The 14,598-nt window shown below is 42.8% G+C and overlaps 1 protein-coding gene across 1 annotated transcript; it reads right to left on the reverse strand.

Annotated features, from left to right (window-relative positions):
- Positions 1-11,389: 11,389 nt before the first annotated feature.
- LOC116488305 (zinc transporter 10-like) lies at positions 11,390-11,924 on the reverse strand. Its single transcript, XM_032185797.1, has one exon. It carries the CDS (start codon positions 11,922-11,924, stop codon positions 11,472-11,474), a length of 453 nt encoding a protein of 150 aa, XP_032041688.1. The 3' UTR covers positions 11,390-11,471.
- Between the last annotated feature and the right edge of the window lie 2,674 nt (positions 11,925-14,598).

Raw genomic sequence — 14,598 nt, forward strand, 5'->3', positions numbered from 1 at the left:
GGCCCGCACCGACACCGCCGCCGGCACCCGCAGCGACCCCGGCCCGGCCCGGCACGGCACGGCACGGCCCGGCACGGCCCTTAACGCCGCCGGCACCGCCCCGCCCCGCGGACCGCCCCCGCCCGCCCCCCGCCCGCCCCGCCCCGCCGGTACCGGGGGGCCGCGGGGAGCCCCGGCGGTGGCGGCCACGGGGAGCTCGGGGACATTGTGGGGGGGATGCCCGGGGACGACCCAGCACGGGCGGCGAGGAGAGGTCGGGGCTCGGGGGGGGCCCCCCCCGGTTCGCCCGGAGCACCCCCGCGCCGCCCCGACGGCGGGAGGTTCGGTGCGGAGGGGCCGGCCCCGGCCGCGGTACCGACGGTCTGGGCGAGGAGGGCGAGAGGGGGGAGACAGACGGATGGACGGACGGACGGACAGACGGACGGACAGAGCCCCCTGCTGGGCCGGGCGGCGGCCGGGGGCGGTGTGCGCCATCCCGCGGAGAAAAGGAGGCTTCGTGCGGGTGTGTCCGGCACGGGGATCGCTCTGCTCCTCGTGGGGGCTTTGTCGTGACAGTCCTCGGGACAGTGGCATCCCTGCCTGCAAGGGGAAGAGGACAGAGCCCGGCCGCCGACACAGCGTTTTGAGGCGAGGGGAGCGGCTGGTGATTACAGGGGGTGCCAGGAAATTAAGCCATTCGCAACTGCTTGGTCCTCAGAAACAACAGCGGATGTCACTAGACTACAGCGATCCCAAACTGGGCTTGGGGTCATCATGCGGTTTATTTATTTTTTCCTCTATCACTTCAGAAGCAGATAAAGTAAGAAAATCAGAACCAGGCCTAAGCAGAGTAAACTTAAATAAAAGATGTCGGGCCTAAAGAAAATAAGGTCCTTGAAGTTATACCCTGTGAGATGCCAAGTGTTTCTGTTACCCACAGCACACAGCAGTGCTGGAGCTGTGCTTCTGCAACTACAATCCTCACTGAAGTGCCACGTCAGGCACTTCACCATGCTTGACAAACCATATAGTGCAATCAGGTTATGGACCAGCACAGCTGGGCAACGCTGTCATGTCCCTCCTACCGAGCTGCTCTTCTCTACAAACAGAAATTAATTAAATGCCACGAGAATCTTAAGTCCAAAGCAATTGCATTGGTACTGTTGTTAACTAACCTCGATGCTTTGCTTAAATACGTCTTTTAAATGAGGCCTCTTAGTTCCATCTAAATTCTGTGTACACAACCAAAACTTTTTTCTTTTTTTATAATGTAACCCAAAACACATCTCAAGTTGTGGAGTGGACATAAGCAGCCATCCAGAGTATGACCTCTCATGTATTTGCAAGGATTAACAAGCACAACTCCCAGTTACTGGACATTGTTGTCTACGTCCTTCCCACATTCAGTGCCCAAGTGATGAAAGTACCCTGCAATATTCAAAATTAACAGATGCATAAAAATAAATGTATTGAAAAGAAGACTTTCAATAAAAGCTTTTAAAGACAAACACAGTAGTGTGAGCAAATAGCACAATTGCATCAACGCACATTGCAGCTACAACATTAGACCTAGCGACATATGATGAGAGACTTTAAATGGTAGTGCCAGATAAAAAGCAGCGTGACGGAACTTGGAAAAAGAGAGAAGAAAACTATGCACAAATTACAAGAAGTTTAAGCAAAAACTTAAAGAAGACAGCCTATATCATCTTTAGTATAATTAATGACAGCAAACGCTGCCTCTGGCACTTCACTTTACAATCAGAAAAATCACTAAAGCCCAGTTTATTGCAACTGCATAGAACCAGAATGAATTATCAGTGGTTCTTGTTCTAGGAGTATGTATAATACAGTAGCTGAAACATCATTAATCCTCCTGTGAAAAATATACATTCATTCTCTTTGAAAAGTATGACATGTCATAGCCCAGAACTCACTTCAAAAACATACATATATCGCAGTTGCTTTGAAGAAACCACGCTAAAAATATTATTTTCACCAAATAAGGTTGTGACTAAGTTCCCTCAGATGGAGCACAATTAAAGATGACTCACTGAACAAGTCAGGAGCAGTACTTGCTGAGAGCCTCAGCTCCAAGTCTGTGTCTGCTGATCCATTGATTTTTCCTCCTTCTTCTGGATAAGGGTCTTTACTCTTTCCCCACTCCTGCCCAACATTTGATTTACTTTCTGTCCTCTAAGCACTTAGCAAACATTTCTTTGGAGCATTCAGTGAACACTTCTTTCAACCTGATCATTTTCTCCTGCTTCTTGTTTCCTGGCTTCTGACCAGTTTATCCATGCAAAGAACTTTCCCTTCATCTTGTGGCTGCTAGAAAACCTCTGGTCGGAAACATCTCAGAAACCCAAGCCTTCAGTCACCCCATAATGCACCCCACAAAGCTCCCCAGGTCTGTTCGACGCACCACAATCACTTCCAACAGACTCCCCAAACTATCATCTGAACAAATTTACATCAACCATTCTTGTTTAGTAAGTCAAGTCACTTTCAATAACAAGAATAATTAATTTGGTTCATTCTCCAGAATAATGGGTCTTATCCCTGTTGCTCCTTTGCATTTGGATTCCCTTCCACATAGACCTAAAGAAAGGCTTGATCCTGCCCATAGGAGCCACCAACCCTTTTACCAAGGATTTCCCTTGTGGGCACCATGGTTCCGCTTGCACCGATCCACTTTTAGTACTGGGGAGTTGGACCTTGAATCCCTTTAGAAAGGAACCAATCCTTTTAGAAAGGAACCATGGTCCCAATTGTTCTGCAGAGTGCTTCACGCTGACTGTAGGCATTCAACAGTATAATGCTGTAGTACCACTCCCCCCTCCACAACTGAGATTGCCTGAGCAAACTATGTGCTATAAAACAGAACAACCAGTCCAAATATCCCCATTCCCTCTACTTCTGAATACACTGAGTTGAACAAGTCCTTAATGGCAGGTTCAGAAAATGTTGTCCAATGCTTTTTGAATTATTTGTCAACTTCATTTTCAGCTACAATACTGCTAGAAAACCTGTTGCTGCAGTTTCCCCACCCTAATCAGAAGCAGGAATTGGTAGAATTCTTCTGAACAAGACAACTTTCCTTCTGAACAGCAAAGTCCCAAAGCACTTTTGCAAGCTTCAGGATTTCTTTGTGTCAAGTGTTCAAGGCTCTCTGCACAACTGTTGTTAACACTCTTAGGTGAAACAGCCACGAGGGGTCATCCCCTATATCTAACAGCCCACTCCAACTTTGGCCATATGGGATGCTTAAGTAGCAGTAAGAGTAGAGTAAGCATATACAGAATCATAGAATATCCTGAGTTGGAAGGGACCCACAAGGATCATCAAGTCCAACTCCTATTGATATCATATCCTATATGATACTGCCCCATAATACTCTTCCATCCTTCAAGTGTTTTCAGCTCAAGTGAGTTTCTGAGCTAGATACCTCTTCACCTAGTAGCTTTCAATGATTTTCTCTTTCATGTACTTGCCCAGCCTTTCACTCATCAGTGTAAACTTAATATATCTTCTACCCATGGTGACTTCACCTCTTTCTCTCTGTTTTGGACCTGGATCCTTAGTTCTTGAATCAGAGAACAGAATGAACAGGCAAGGACTACTGACCTTCCCCATGCCACTCATGCTTTTGCAGGCTGTGATCACCTCCTCCTTAAATTACCTATTTTCAAGATGACAGGTTAAAATCTACTTAGCTGTTCCCTGCAGAGAAGTCATTACCAGCCTTTGAAAATAGGATATCTCTGAATTATTATGAAGTATTAGACAACAGTAGCAGCAGTAACAACAGTAATGTCCTTCCGCTGCTGAATGAAGAATGAAAATAACATTACTCACAGCCTCGTGTTGCTATAAGATTTAGATAGTAAAATAATAATAATAGTCACCAAAACAAAGATGTAATTATGGACGCTATATTTAAGAGAGATCAGTTAATGCTGCTTATCAAAGTCCTGACTGAGATTACTTTTTAACCTATCATAAAAGTAAAATGATTTACGAAAGCTATTTCGGGAACAATCTGGAAGAACCTAAAGGATGAAAGAAACAAACGCCCACACACCACCAGACGTGAGGAAGAAGAGTCGTGCCTCTTTAAGGCTGCAGGAAGAAACTATTGCACTTGCAGTGAGAAGCCAAGGCTGACACTAGGCACATCGCATTTAAAGACCATCTCTATCTGTAAGAGCCTGAAATCCAGCAGGTGGGTGAGACAGGACCTTTGTGCTTGTGTTTCTCTTCTTGTACAGAGCCCAAACCATGGCCATTCCAACAACACCTGGTGGCAGCCTTGGGAGGTTCTTGCCTGCACCTTGCACAGCAAATTGCTCTGATGGGCTCTGTAAAATAATCTTTTGTGAAACGTATTTCCGTAGATTAGGAATATTGGGTCAAATCCATAAATGGAAGCAATGTGGTTGGCTTCTGTCACAGATAAATTTGACTGCAAGATGAGTCACAAAATAAACACCAGCAAACTTTAGTGCACAATACAGTTGATACAAGAGCACTCTGTAGGTCTCTTCTTCCTGGGCACTGTATGTTCACTGATTTGTATCTCCCTCTAGTTCTAGTCAGGTCAGAAAGGGGTTTCTTGGCACACACCAAAGGGCTGAAGGACTGAAGGAAGGGAAATCATTAGGTCTGCTTCACTCGGACAGCAGAACCCTAAAAATTGTCCCTCCAGCAAGACTCGGCAGTCTGGGTGAGAGCTTTGCCAGCCTCCACTACCACATGCACAGGTGGCAGCTCCTGCTTGCTGCCAGGGCAGCTGTGACTCTCCACAGCAATTCTGGGGCTGTCCCAGGCAGAGATCACCTTCCACCTCCTTCAGGGCATACCCAGTAAGTACATGCTCTACCACCTGGCTAGTGCTTTCTTGAATATTCTGACTACTTGATAATTCACTTCTAAAAATGTGTTGTTCTGCTAAATTTCCCATATCTACGTATTCCCACATAACCTTTCCAACCCTGATTTAATTTTGGAAACCAGGCAGTTATGTAACATGTTGCACAGACCATGAGGAGAAGACTGCCAGTCACTGATTTCATCATTGTAAATTATATTGAGTCCTACTGCAAGAACTTCATTTTCTGTCCCAGCAGCATTTCTAGTCTAAAGCTGATTAAAAAAAAAAAAAAAAGGCAAATAACAACAACAGAACCGTACCCGTGCAGAGTAGCTGTCCAAATAAAACAATGGCAATGAACATATATAGTGTGTCCTTAAAATTGCTGTTGTATTGAGACTGTTTATGACTTTGAACTTAGTTCTCTTTCAGTCCTTTCATTTCCTTACAACTCACCACAGATACTGTGATGCAACACAGCCAATCTGTCTGTGCCATTACTATGAAGCTGGTTCAAGGTTGAAAGAGAATGTAGATACCCAAAGTTCAGTAGTACCAGTACTGTTGGAATCTGGGTTCACAAGTTTTGAACTTACCCTTATATGATTGTTTAGACCATGCAGGGATAGTTTTCTTTCTTTCCTTACAGACTTAAAAATGCTCATCCTGCACTTTCCATTTTGGCCAAAAGTTAGCCCTAAAATATTTGGGTTTGCTTCTTTGGATGCAAAATATTCTGCTTGAAAATAACTGGGGAAAGTGAAAAATCTCCCCCTTGGATCAGCTTTTGAGGCTTATTTGAGGAGAATAAAGCATTAAAAAAAAAAAAAAAAAAAAAAAAAGGATTAACTGAAGAAAATTCAGAGAAGCATGCTGCTATGTAGACTTTCACAGTCTCTTCCCACCTGTCTTGTCTGTCTTGAAGACTCTGCATTACAGCTTCAGCTAAGATGTTAACACAGATCTGGTCACCTTTGGGGGTAGCTGCTCAGAAAAACTTTGGAAGATTTTGGTGAGGATTATCTGGCACACTATTAAAGTAAAGAAGACATGCAGCAAAGATATGTGTCCAGTCTTATGTATTTCATAAATGCTAAAAATTACTTTGAGAGTTTCCCTTGCATTTTTGTTCTACTTGAGAGGACTAACTCCAGTGATGCTATAGAATTCAAAGCCAGAAAATCTAGATATTTGGTTAGAGTGGGCTTTTGTTACCTGCATGCCAATACCCTAACACCTCTGGGATTTATGGAAATAAACACATATAAAAGGACATTTGTCCCCTTATTTATATATATTACTCTGGTAACATCTAGGAGTTGAATACCATGGTGCACTACATAGGTAGCACAGATCTGTGAGGATGCATTGTGTGACTGCAGCAACTGTTTGGTGGTAAACTCGGGTTCTGCACATGTGACCAGCATCTGGCTGTAAATGCAGTCAGGGCATGAATTGGCATGAAGTGTTTACTAAAGATTGATGCTCTCAGGGAAGAATAGCATCAGCCTGATGAAGATATATTTGAAATAGAGGTAAAATAGATGTAGTAATGCTGACCTTCAGGAACAGCTTTTAGGCTTATGTCAGAAAAGCATGGTAAGCCCAAGGTTTCTTGTTATAGGTGTTAAACCCCAGGGCTCTTCACCATTCCTTGAAAAAGTCCCCAAGCCATTGGGCTGGTGCAATCTGGTACCAGTTCAGCAACACTTTTGAGAAACTTGTTCAGACCAGAGAATGCATTCTTCTCTTCTTAAATGGAGGTGAATAAAGTGATTGGTTTTAAGCATTTACATGGTGACTTCTGCATTCCAGAGACAGACCAATCTCATGTATTGAGCACTGGTTTCTTCCATTCATTTTTCCTTGCAGGGAGACGTGTCAGTCAAGTCACATTTTCTTTACACCACTAAAAATGGGGATAAAGAAACAGTTCCTTTAGTGAGTTGTTTTGAGATCTGCAGCTCAAGCTGCTTTGTAAGGCAGCCTTTACGGGAAGAGGATGCAAAAATTAATTAAGTGCTAACAGAGCACCCATTTCTATGCTTGTGGTCACACAGCAGTGTAGCTCCAAGTCTCCATTTAAAATACAGTTTTGAGCATTTTAAAAATGCTCAAAAAAAATTTCCAATCCCTAGAGCACTTTTATCTCCTGTAGTATATATATATTGCTGGTTCTGCTCAGTCAGCGAGCGCAGAGCAAAATACAATTGTGTTCCAATATCTGCATGGTTCTGCTCACCGGGTCTGCTCTGGGATGGCCCATGGCATTAAGACACAGGTCAAACAGCCGCTTATCCACTTCTTTTGGCCTATAAATGTTCTCACATACCCTGTGATCAGTATGTTTGCAACAATATACACAAAAATTGAGTTCAGAACACTATAGCAACAAAACCCTCTCAAATCACCCAGCCAGTTAAAGATGCTCCCTTTCTTCATCTCAGTTCATTCACACACATGTATCCCCAACCCAATTCTACCTACAAAAGCAAAAAGAGATATGCCTCAGAGCAAGGCTCAGAATAAACGCTCTTACTCTGCATAAGGTCCAGGAGGAGAAAGTATGCATGTTTTCCATTTATGTGACTGCTAGCTTATATGCTACCTCTTATCTGAGAGGCAGGCTGCTGGTGCAGAGTGAGATAGGAGAATGAAGACCCAGGGTCTTATCACGTAAAAAGCTCACATAAAATGCATGCTACATTGCAGCTACCAACATAAAAGCAAGCCACTTATCTTTATTTAATGAATTGTGAACTGTGCAAGGACCATGAGCCCTTTTATTAGAAGATTAACTTGGTTTCTCACAGCACCAGATGCTGTATGCGTGGCTCAGTGCTGAACAGGTTGGGCTGGGCGGTGTCTTCTTCAGTCCCTACTGCCCCCCAATCTTCCCCTCAGTACAGATCACAGGACAACAGGACAAATGTTTCCTCCACATTAAATCTTTATTATTTTTCTCAAGACAAACAACAGAGAAGTACTGTAACCAGATTAATGTGGTGCTTTTCAAACTGTGGTCCCCCAACTGTTGAAAATCATACAGAAATGAGCAGAAGAGATGATTACACTGAGCTACACAAACAGAAGTAAACTGATTTCTGTGTGCAGTAAAACAGGCTTCTGCACCTTTATGACTGTCTGTAAAGTGTATGGTCAATTGTCTGGTATTTATTGTAAGAACCTGATTTTATTTTCAGCTGCTTATTATGCTGTCATAATCTTCATTTCCGTGCAAGATACCAGACCTCAAAATTGCCAGAAAACTCTGGCTAAAGCTGCTCTGTCACTTCCAACAGCAACAGTAAAAAGAGTGTTTTGTGAATGATAATTCTGGTAGAAGTTTCCTGGGGAAGCTTTAATATTTCTACGTTTTAGGAACTATTTCCTGGATTTTCAGTCAAAGCAATAACCGGGCTGTGCTGCCTTCAATGCTGCCGTGGGCAGCCCAGCTGGCCTAAGCACCTCTACAGGGCAGTTCCAGTAGAGTATAAAAACATTTTATACCTGTAATATATAATGTAGCATGGGGAACTAGACTGCCTGAATCAAGTGCAAAGATAGACCTAGACGTCCCTCTCGCTATCCAGGATGGATTCAGAGATCATCATTTAAGCAAGCAGGGAGAGGTGGGTGCTTACAGCTGGCAGACATGACCAGTGAGAATCTGAATGTCTCTCTTTGTGAGAGACAAAGGAGAATGCATTGGATGAATACTTAGGACCTGGACAGAGCCAAAGGATTGCAAGAGAAAAGACCAGAGCAAAGGGAGGAGTGGAGGAGTGAGGCGTGAGAGGCACGCCAAGCCCAGCCAGAGGGCTGAGGATGTTGGCTGGGCCTGCCTGGGTGAGCAATGGCAGCTGGCTGTGGCAGCTCAGGATAGTGTGCTTATGCTTGCTTGAGAAGAGTACATGTTTAAGACAAGAACCTGAGGAGCAGATGTTGCAGTGAGCTGAATGAGGAGGGGCAGAACAAGGGAAAAGGATGGTGAGGCGGGTGGGCGCTTGTGAGCAGCGCTGTCGGTGCCCACTGGCGCTCAGACCTGAGCAGCCATGTTCCTTGTAGGCACGGCTCTCCCAGCCCCTGCTGACTGAACCACTCTGTTTTTCGCTTTTAGTTTTTCAAAGTGAAGCAAAATCACATAAAAGAGAGAAGAATGCTGTTTAAGTCCATTCCCTACACAGGGAACGGATATCTGAAGCCAGCTCTCCCGCTTCCCAGAAAAGCCTAGCAAGCAGAGAGCTTCTCCGCAAACCTTTAGCCTTCATTGATCACTGGACGTCGAGAGATTGCACAGGTGTCATCGAGGGTATCGCCTGTGCACCACTGGATTGCTCCAGGGTGATTCAGAGACCCTTCCATTTCTGCTAATGCTGTTGATGCACCAGAAAATTTGCTTCGATTTCCGCCTCCTAAGTGAGAGGAAAGAGTGTCTTTTCCTCATACGCAGAATGAGGAGAGGAAGAGAAGGAATCCCTCTTTTCTTTCACATTTTTAATATATATATAAAGTATATGTATAATGTAAAAGCGTACTCATATGCTTTCAGGATACAGTTTTTTGAGCATTTCTTTTCAAAGAAACATTAAAAAAATCCTACTCAGGTTGAATTAGAGGAAATAAATGTGAAATTTTACTTAAAGTGAGGATTATAAAATCAAGTCCAGAAAAATAAGCATTCTCTCTACAGTACTAAATGGCATTGTTTTGCCATTACCACAGGCAGAGAAGACCTACCTTACCAAAAAAAAAAAAAAAAAAAAAAAAAAAAAAAAAAAAAAAGACAAAACCTAGACAAAACTATGCACTGTATTTATGGCACAGCACAACACTCATCAGTGGCTTATACAACTGAAAGCAAAATGGAGCTGCCAGGCATTTCTCAGAGCAAAATCTGGATGTATGTCCATGGCTGTGCTGTCCCAGTGAGCTGTTACAAGCAGCATCCTTGAAGTTCAGGGAGAACAGCATTTACCTACACAATTGCATTAATTTTGGCTAATTTCCTAGTTAGTTGCCTGACACTCTCCATTTGTGGCTTTAAGTACTGATGTGTTTCTCCACCCTGACTGCACCCAGAAGTACAATTTTCTGAATTTTCTGCTGGGATGAAACAGGTTTTCTTCCATGAAGCCACCACAAACAGAGATCATGATTTTGTGAAGAATTGGTGACAGTCCCAAAGGTAAAAGACCATTATCCCCCATTCTTGCCCCCCTCCCACTCACCCCCCCCCTTCCCGGCTAATTACATCCTGCCACTACTTTCGTCTAAGAGCAGCTCAAATTTTAAAGAATTGTGCATCTGAAAAAATGGACAGACAAAAGCTGTGCATGTGGCTTTGGTGTAAAACACCAGTAAAATTAAACCTTTAATATTGTTTGGAAGTAGCTGTAATGAACAAAAATATTTTCCACTTTAAGTCATACAGGAAACATACTAAACACTTAAATGTAAACTAACAAACTTTATTTTCCAGCTTGAGAGAATAAGAACCTCCAAAGCCCTGTCCAGCCTTCAAGTTGAACCTCATATAGAGCAGTGTATAAAAGCAGCTGCTTTGTTAGACAGGTCTCTCAGCTATTCCACCAGGATGTCCAGTTAATGTTTTGCAAATATCTGGTTCCTATCCCAACTCAAATATTTGTCTTTTTAAGAAATATGGTTGTATGTATGTGTGTAGATATAAATATGTATACACATGTGCAGAGAAAGAGACAGTGTACACACAGGTCTATCTTAAGTGAAATAAAGTGAGGCATTTTCTGCAGGAATAAAATAAAGGGTCCTCAGCTCTTTGGATTTGGAATTCCTATGCTAAGATTTGAAATTTGAAAAACCTGTCATCAGAAAAACAAACTGAAAGGCTACACCTCCATGAGCTCAACAGAACCTCCTGCAAATTCTTTACAAGGGACTGTTTGCAGTCTGACATTTTTGCAGGCATGCGGACAAAGTATTTAGGCAGCAGAGTACCCGTGGTTCTCCTCTGCCTCCCTATAAAGCTCATGCTAATGAACAGCAGCAAAGAATTCACAACTTTTTCATCGTTCCAATATTCTCAGAACAGGTTTCCTCAACTGTTTAGCCCCAAATCAAAGAAGGCTGAGACTCCCCTTTTGTCTTGACCTATTCTTTCGTCTTGTAAAAACTGTGAATTCTTTGCAAAAGATAATCAGGTCCTGGACAAAAGTTACAGCAGAATTATTCAATTATTGAGAGTTATTGATTGTGGACAACTGGTATTTCAGGAATACGTTTTTCCTAGTAAGAATCTCCTTATGGCCATAGCACATCTGTACTACAGCTTGTCCAAGGTTTTGCCAGCCAGAGGATTAGGGAGAAAATTTCTCTAGCATGTCACTCTTCACTTTAGAAAGCCACTCTATACACAACTTACATGTTATTTACTGAGAAGCACATGTAGTAATAGCTGCCTTACAGAGTAAGTGGGAAGCATGTACAGGCATTGCATTCATTACCCTTGCTAATAAAATGGAAAAAAAAAAAAAAAAATCTGACATTTTACTCGCCCATCTCAGAAAAACAGCCAACAGTCTCTAGAAAAGTCATTAATTGGAAACAGCATGCTGAGATGCACAGTGACTGTATTTGATTATTTACCTTTTTCAGGGTCTCCTTCGGGTGCACGACAGTAACAGCAGTCCATGAAGATAACATAGTTGAACACATTGAAGAACAGACCTGTGATCCCAACAACAAGGACAAGCAGAGCTTTCTCTGTCTTCTGAGGATTGATGTACCTCTTGATAGCCTCGATGAAGATGCTGAACATCAGAGCGACAGCAAAAATGGAGTTGCCGAAGGCTCCCAGCACATCTGCCCGGGAGAAGCCAAAAGTGTTTGCCTTGTGCCATCTGATGCGGCTGAACCTCACCCCAAGCAAGCCGATGATCATGGAGATGAGGTGGGAGAGAACTGCAAAGGCATCTGAAGCTAAGGAAAGAGAATTGCCAACGTACGCTACCGAGATCTCGACAGCAAAAAGGACCAGGCTCACAAAGCACATGAAGATGAGCCTGCTGCTCCTGCCCGAGTAGCGACCCATTCCTACTGCTCCCTGTCCCTGCAGGTCTGTGGGACCGAGCTGTGTGGGGGACAACTGCCCTCTGCGCTTCTGCCCTCCGCCTGTCAGTGCTGCTCACACGTGGGAGCCACTTTTATAGGCAGCGGTAAAGCAATAAATCAGTCTAAAGGGCAGCTTAGTGAGATTCATCATGTGAAGGCAGCTTGAAGGCTCCACTCCCGTGAGTGCTCCACCCTCAGGAGACATTTTGGTCCTGCAAAAACAAAAACAAAACAACATAATACCAGGAGCACTGGCAACATGCGCTGTAGAAATGGATCCCTGGGATTCTGGGCACTGGCTGCTGTAAAGATGGGCCAGATCAGATCCCAATGTCTCAGAAAGAAAATAAGGCACAGAGAGGAGATCATATGGCCCAGAATTTTAAGCAATTAGAGAAGGCATTTCTTTTTACGTAAAATGTGTCCCCTGATACCTGTTTCAGCCATTTGTGTTGTCAGTAACTTTAGGTCTGAAAAGCTCCTATGTACCTTTGGAAAAAGACATTTGAAAACCAAGCTGCGTTGACGTTATTTTTAAGAACACAGTGAACACACGCTGCTTGCGAGTGTGGTTGAAAATGTCCAAAAGGCACATTTTGAAGACAAAGGAATTGTTCCTCGATTTTAGCAATCTACAGGTCTCAGCTGCTTGTACTGTTGGTACATTTTAACATTACCCATGGAAATGGAGCCAGGTTTGAAGCCATTTTCTAAATATGTTGCCAGTAGACATGAAGGTTGAACAATAAACCCAAAGTGCACTCTTTATTTGCTATTTAGAAATCCCTGCCCATCTCAAAATCCCATCGTAATCCTTTTAAACTTGCAAGGAAAATAAATAGATTTGGGGAAAACACGACCAGAAGTTAAAGGGAAAATAAGAGATACAGAAATCTTAGATTATATTTGAAGCCATTTCTGGAACAGAGTGAAAAGAACCTGAAGCAGATACTCTTCTTTCCAATCACTGCAGTGACTGTTGAACTCAAGTGTATGCCTTGCTGTTTTTGCACACTCCCAAATCAGAATGTTTAAGGAAATCTGTCCGCTAACCGCAAACTAGGCAGTATAGATAAGAACAGGTGCCTTCCTTGAAAAGTTTATGATCCAGTTTTTGTTTGGAAAGTTCATCTGTGTAGATACATACACACAGTTAGTTACAAGATAAAACGGAAGGAAATGGCATGCAGCACCACCATAGAGAGATAAGATAATAACACTGATAACCTGAACTGACCAACTGTCCTTGCTGGCCTTAGATTTACCCAGTTGAATTAACTTAAGGTCAAAAACTCAAACACTCACCCCCAATTTTCATTTATTTTTTGCTCACCGGGATTCAACAGCCAAAATATTTATGTTTAAAGTTCAGTATGCTTGCAGCATTGCCTGCCAACAAATGTAATTTTTAACACATGGTCATTTGTCTACCTAAACAGTGCAGCTTCAACTCCTGAGGTTGGTTTTGTTCACCCTGTTTTCAGAACACCAGTAACACCTTTACAATAGCCAATAACAACATTGAAACTAGTACATGCTCTTCTTCCTCTCCCATGTGTACAATTTTATTCCAGCTATTTTTATGGTGCTTTCTTCCTTTTTCAATGAAAGTGATGTTCAACAAAATTATTTTATCTGAACTACATAGCATGAAAAGCGAGATTTTTTCAACTATTATTCTCCTTTCAATGAGAATAGGCCAAGTTCAAACTTCAGAGCTCTCAAAAGTCCTATCTTATATATACAAGGTTTCAATTACCAAAACATGAGCCCCAGCATTACCTTTTCAGCAGAGCTAAAGTGCTCAAGTGTGCTCTATTTTGTCAATAGAGAGCAGCACTATCACTGTATCCCACCTTACAAAGTTTAACCCAAACTTATCAACCCTAAGAAAAAGAAAACTATCTGCAATTCTGTTATAAAGTAGTATCAGTTAATCAACCACATGATGTTATTCTGATTCATTTACTTAGTTTCTAATAGATAATTTACCAAGAGATAAAGTTTTTTATACTGGTGTAATTAAAAGTATGAATATTTCTACTTGCAGACAGCTCAGTTTGTGCTTTTAGTGGAAGGACACCTGAGACAGAACCATCTCTGCCAGACAGGCATTAGCCTCTCCTCTGTGGAAGATCACCACAGGAGATTCAATCACCTTCAGGTACTTCAAGTCCTACTGCAACAGAGAGAAACATGCCGGGGGGCTGCAGGGGAAGCTCTGTCTTCAAACCCATTACAGAATGAGAGCACCTCAGTTCTAAGAACAGCGTCGTCAACATGTTTACTCATGAATTTAATCAAGTCAACTGGTTGAAGGTTGGCTGTTTGTTCAAACTGATAAGGTTGCAGTATTTGAGACTGTATTTAGTTTTGCCTTTTCTTTGTTCTGTGCTATTAGCAGCTTAAACATCTAATTTTTAAAATACCAGTTGTAGTGTTTTGATGGGAGCTGAAACTGCTTATCAGTTCTTAATAACCTGTTTTGCTCTGCCAGAAACTCTTGGTGCTCTTCAGTCACTTATGCCTGAGGACACCGAAGCTGAGCGCTCAGTGTGTATGACAGTGTAAGCAGTATGCAATAGCTCTTAAAACTAGATTGATTTAGCCATTATGAGAGTCTGGGAGAACAACACTCCAGTCCTCCTACTAAA

This window comes from Aythya fuligula, chromosome 3 (assembly GCF_009819795.1).
Source record: "Aythya fuligula isolate bAytFul2 chromosome 3, bAytFul2.pri, whole genome shotgun sequence".
NCBI classification, from domain to species: Eukaryota; Metazoa; Chordata; class Aves; order Anseriformes; family Anatidae; genus Aythya; species Aythya fuligula.

Excerpts from the sequence above, each read along its gene's own strand:
- LOC116488305 (XM_032185797.1), bottom strand. The coding sequence starts at position 11,924 with ATGGGTCGCTACTCGGGCAGGAGCAGCAGGCTCATCTTCATGTGCTTT.